Raw genomic sequence first — 4,990 nt, 5'->3', positions numbered from 1 at the left:
TTAAGAACTGCACGCGTGCGCGTTTCTGCTCTCGTGCGCACGTGTTTCTGTTGTTCTTACTAAGTCCGGGCAAACCAACTGTTTGATTTTTCATAATCAGGGTATACATTGAAATAGCTGATAGTGCTCACTGCTATTACGAGAAACTGAACGTTTAGCTGTAATTTTTTTTAAGCTGTGAATTTAAGTTTGCTTACTTGAGCTCGGCAACATAAAAGGCGATATTTATTATTTTGCTGATTGCGATGCGATCACCATGAATCCAGAAAATCTTACAAGGAACATTTGAAAGAGCCTTTTTCTAAGTTAAAGTATTGCCAGAGAATCTGGTCACTTCCCTTTACAGGGTAAAGTCGACGTAAGTTTAAATTATGTCTTTTTTTGAACATTGGGCTGGTGTGTTCTACGAAGTGAATTGAACAAGATCTATCAACACGTTGGAGAGGATCAATGTAAAATATGGTGAAACCCACAAGCAGATGTTTGCCTTTTCGATTATCTACCATCTCATATCCCACCCTTGCTGGTGGAGTAACTTGACGGTACTGGTTTGCATTTTCACTCGCAGGTGTTCGCACACGCTCAGCGAGATGTATTCAGTCAGATGAGAAAACACCCGCCAGCGATGAAGCCTGTGGAGCAAAAATTACAAGTGAATCATGCCAGGCCAAGGACTGTCCCTCGGAGTAAGAGCAATGCATTTCTTTGACAATCGATTACTGAGTTAAATACAAAGCTAATGGTCTACTTCTCACTAACGTGAGTTTGGGTTGATTCATTTTGGCTAACGCCTTCAGAGGCGTTCTTCCATGGATTAGAGAGGGTGCTGTTGCACGGCATCTATACATTTTCTAGGTAGAAGGTATTTTGGGAGTCTGCTCAGTATTAAATCGATCAGAATCGATCAGAGATAGAAATTTTGAGTACGTAGAAGGTATTTTGGGAGTCTGCTCAGCATTAAATCGATCAGAATCGATCAGAGATAGAAATTTTGAGTACGTAGATGTTATCGTTGCTGTGAATAATCCATTGCGATAGATTAACCTGCAGTCGTTTGGCTTTTGACGCCACGGTGTTGTGTTTTTATCAACAATATAAGTAACTCAAGAATTTTTGTTTTCAGATGGCACACCACTGATTGGTCAACATGCTCCAGATCATGTGGCAATGGGTTGCAGACACGCGATGTCATCTGCCGTAAGAAGATCAACCCTACAGATTATGGACCAAGAGGGGCTACTGGTAAGTACCTCCTATTTTTAGAGGATCTTTCAATCGATCATTTTCAATTTTGTGTATCAGGAAGTATGAGATATTATGACGGTGACGTCAAGTTAAAAGGCATCCTGAAAATGAACGTTTATTTATCTTAAGAATCACAAGAGTAGCTCTATGTGTTGAACTTTCTCTAACGTCGCCACAACTCCCTTTAAGCATAATATGTCAATGGAACGTCAACTAGAAATGTGAACGGTTTTCCTTAGGGGTTCCCAACCACAGACTCGGAAAAATTTTGTGATTTCCCCTTTCTTATTTGCTCAAATTGTTTGAAAAATGTACAAATTTTTAATACAAGGACGTGCAGAGCTTTTGCTTTTAGATATTTGTATTCCGCTCCGTTCTCGTTTCACTGTTAGGGTTTTCTGAAAGTCTTGTAAAGACCCAATATTGTCTTGCTTCAATACTGTCAGCTAGTAGTCAGTTGCTGCAAAATTATGAATGAGGAGCAGTTTGTAATACTCCTTCAAACATTTTGTGAGAAGTTTATTTCCTGACAACAATTCTAGTCAATCCAAATTGGTCGCATATGGCTTAAGCGTACAACAGTGGGGGCTTTTCGTAATAGCTAGATGTCGGTAGTAGGTGTTAGTTTGAGGTCTCAGTGTCCGCCGGGCCAGGGTTGAGTTTGCCTCTTCTTTCTTCCCCTTCCATCGATTCACGGTTACTCTCATGTTTTTTCTGTCGGTCTGCCTTGTGCCTTCAGTGTACGGTGAAAGTGATCCAGAATCACTTGCTCTAGCCTCAGCCGGCCGGCTACACCAGTTGTTTTGTTCTTCGCTTTGGTTAAATCTCGTTAAGCTTCCATTCTTCACTTTGGCCGAGTGGTTTCTCCCCTCGCTACAACACTCACTCTTACCAAACGGCCTGTATCTTTCCTCTTACTTTACAGAGAGACAAATGCAGGGAGCCAATTGATCCAGCGACGCTCTCTTGTTACCGATTGGATCACTTTGGCCAAAACGCCATGGTTCCGAATCTTTTATGTAGGTACAGAGCCAAGCCGACGTGTCTCCCATGTACAACTACATCAAGCCCCACGGAACAAGGCAAGGAACATACTGCAGCCCCCACAGACCCCACAGACCCCACAGACCCCACAGACCCCACAGACCCCACAGCCTCCGTCGACAAAAACGGTTCACAATCATATCGACATCAATATGCAATATTTACCAGCGTTTTGGTTCCTGTGCTTCAGATCTTGCAGGAGTATTATAATTTGGGATAAGCGACATTTACTGACGTCTGTCCTTGAAGGAACTTTGATTTTAAATTGTTAGAGGTCCCTTTTGTTACATGTCAAATGGCTCTCTCTTCTCGGGAGTGGGAAAGGATTCTCTGGTACATATTAAATGATTTTAAGTGTGACAGTACGACCAAATCAGCTTCTTCTTAGTGTTCAATCATTGCGAATGTCCTCAAATATATTTAACAAACTTGAATGGAAACTGTACCTTGGGTGTCTACTAGCATCTCAGCTAAAATGAACAGCATACAACAAAACTATTTTCTGAAATGATCTTTATGTTTCCTGAAGTAGTCCGTCAGCAGGTTTTGCCGGGACAAACGAACAATTATTCGTATGGATGGTCTTCATTGTCATGCAATCGAAAAGAACTGCAAACCGTCGAGACAAATCAACACGTCACTACACTGATCCCCCATTTATTCTGAATTCGTTTCCAACTTCTCTCTACTGGTTCCAAAACACACAAAACCCCATTGAATTAAGCAAGTCTTGTACTCGAAACCTTTTACTTTGAATGACCCTCCGTGATCAAAACTGTCAGAACATATTTGCAGCAAAATTAACGTTATTCCGTTATCTGAAATACAGGGTAGTCTCTCATATACCAGGCTCTAAAATAGCTAACAATTAAAACACAGATGTAGCAGATGGGTAAGGTGAGTGTCTACCAGTGGAACAGTGATTTACTACCACACATTCATTTCGAAAACAACTTTCTGCTGGCAACCAAAGTGCTTTGAGAGTGAGAAAAGAGAAAATTAATAATTTATTAATCAGCTTGATTTTCTTAAAAATACTTTGCTTGAAAACAACGCCCAGCCGAAAACAAATTTAATTATGAAGAATGGCAGCGAAGCTAAGGCTGTTACCGGTGACTCACGAAAGCGTTACCGTGCCCGTGGGTAGAGATAAGAAAAAACGGACCGCGCTGAGCACCAATCAGATTGCAAGATTCGTTACCGCGCCTCTGAGAAAAAAAATATATTTAGATCAAGTCACTTTTACTAAGTTACTTCTGAAAGACAGGGGATGTGTTCAACGTTTTTCAATCGACACTGATATTAATCATTTTATTTTACAGTTGTTTTGTAGAGGAAGTCAAGAAAATATACCGACTCATTTTCACGTAGATTGTTTCTCCTGGTTAAACCCTTTGTCTCACGACTTAAGGGCTTTATATCCGTTGACACGATGCAATTCTTGAATTTTTTGTATTACAAGCTCTCGGTTTCCTGCTTAAAACCTGTTGAGCCTTTCTTTTCGCGTGTGCGTCTCATTAGGCGTATACTGAAAAATTTTACCGCTTTTTCGTCTTTGTTTCCCTGCAGATACAGCAACTCAATCAACCGGATTGTGTTTCTTCGCTGCGATGGAGCGCAAAGTGCGCACGGAAGAGCGAACGCGCAGAGAGGGGGAAAAGTCAAATCCGTTATGGAAGATGACTTTACAGAAGACTGAAAAAGACTGCTTACAAACTAAACATTTTCAGCAGAACCTCTCAGCCACGCTCGCATTATTTTCCCTTTGTTTGGCGACTCGTAAGCATAAACTCTTATGATTCAAAACGCGCGGGCTGGAGCAGAAAGCAAAGTCACGAAAGTATTTCTTCAACTTAGATCTTAATCTCAATATAAACAGGAATTTCAAAGAGCAAAGTCACCGTTTGCGCGTCTAAAACTAATTTACAGTGATTTAGCACAGACATTTCTAGTTATTCATTTCCAGTTCGTTTCTATATCCCCTATATCCATGTTCCATCTTGCTCCACTGGCTCCTGAGTGTTTTTCAATCATTTGCAATCCGTATCAGTCTTCTCCATCCTTACTCATCCTTTTCCCCTCTGCATGGTTACTTGTTACCTCTTTTAATGGTTTTCTATCTTACTGAACTTATATTCTGTAGTCATTTGTAGTCTTCTCCAATCTTGGTTATCCATCTTCCCTTCTTGGCTTATCGTTACTTCTATTAAATCCAACTATTATCCTGAATTCATTTACAGTCCTTGTCAATCTTCTTCTTTAATCCAATAATTTTAATAATTTAAATGTTGCCCGCCAGGCACAAGCTAATGACTTATCAAGTGTGGAAGCTTTTATAGTTTGCTAGGCGATTGTTGATATGCGCGTGTTGATGATTGAACTTTTTAATCCATTTGCACAATTTTACTAAAAATGGTGATATTACAAAACTAGATCCAAAGTTACTCCATCTTGCCAATTTACAGCAGTTGACAACTGAGAACAGGATCAAATCTTAACGGCTTCTTTCATTTGATGTGACTAAAAAAAATCTCTAAACAGTGGTATGATTCGTGAAGGATGCCTGTGCATACATTACACGCACATGTCCTGGCCTCAATTTGAATAACAACAGTTTAAGCAAATTAATCGATTCACACGATCTTGTCTCAGCTCGGTCGTTACTGTGGTATGTGCATTAAAGTATTTTTACTCGGTAGTT

At 40.3% G+C, this 4,990-nt stretch overlaps 1 protein-coding gene across 1 annotated transcript; it reads left to right on the top strand.

The window, feature by feature from the left end:
- The first annotated feature begins 573 nt into the window (after positions 1 to 573).
- LOC136281921 (uncharacterized) lies at positions 574 to 3,988 on the top strand. Its single transcript, XM_066168957.1, has 4 exons — positions 574 to 686; positions 1,124 to 1,242; positions 2,171 to 2,490; positions 3,859 to 3,988. Exons 1-4 carry the CDS (start codon positions 605 to 607, stop codon positions 3,986 to 3,988), a joined length of 651 nt encoding a protein of 216 aa, XP_066025054.1. The 5' UTR covers positions 574 to 604.
- Positions 3,989 to 4,990: the final 1,002 nt, after the last annotated feature.

This window comes from Pocillopora verrucosa, chromosome 6, assembly GCF_036669915.1.
Source record: "Pocillopora verrucosa isolate sample1 chromosome 6, ASM3666991v2, whole genome shotgun sequence".
In the NCBI taxonomy this organism is placed as follows: Eukaryota; Metazoa; Cnidaria; class Anthozoa; order Scleractinia; family Pocilloporidae; genus Pocillopora; species Pocillopora verrucosa.
Note: the sequence above shows the minus strand (reverse complement) of the source record. Positions and strands in the feature narration are given on the sequence as shown.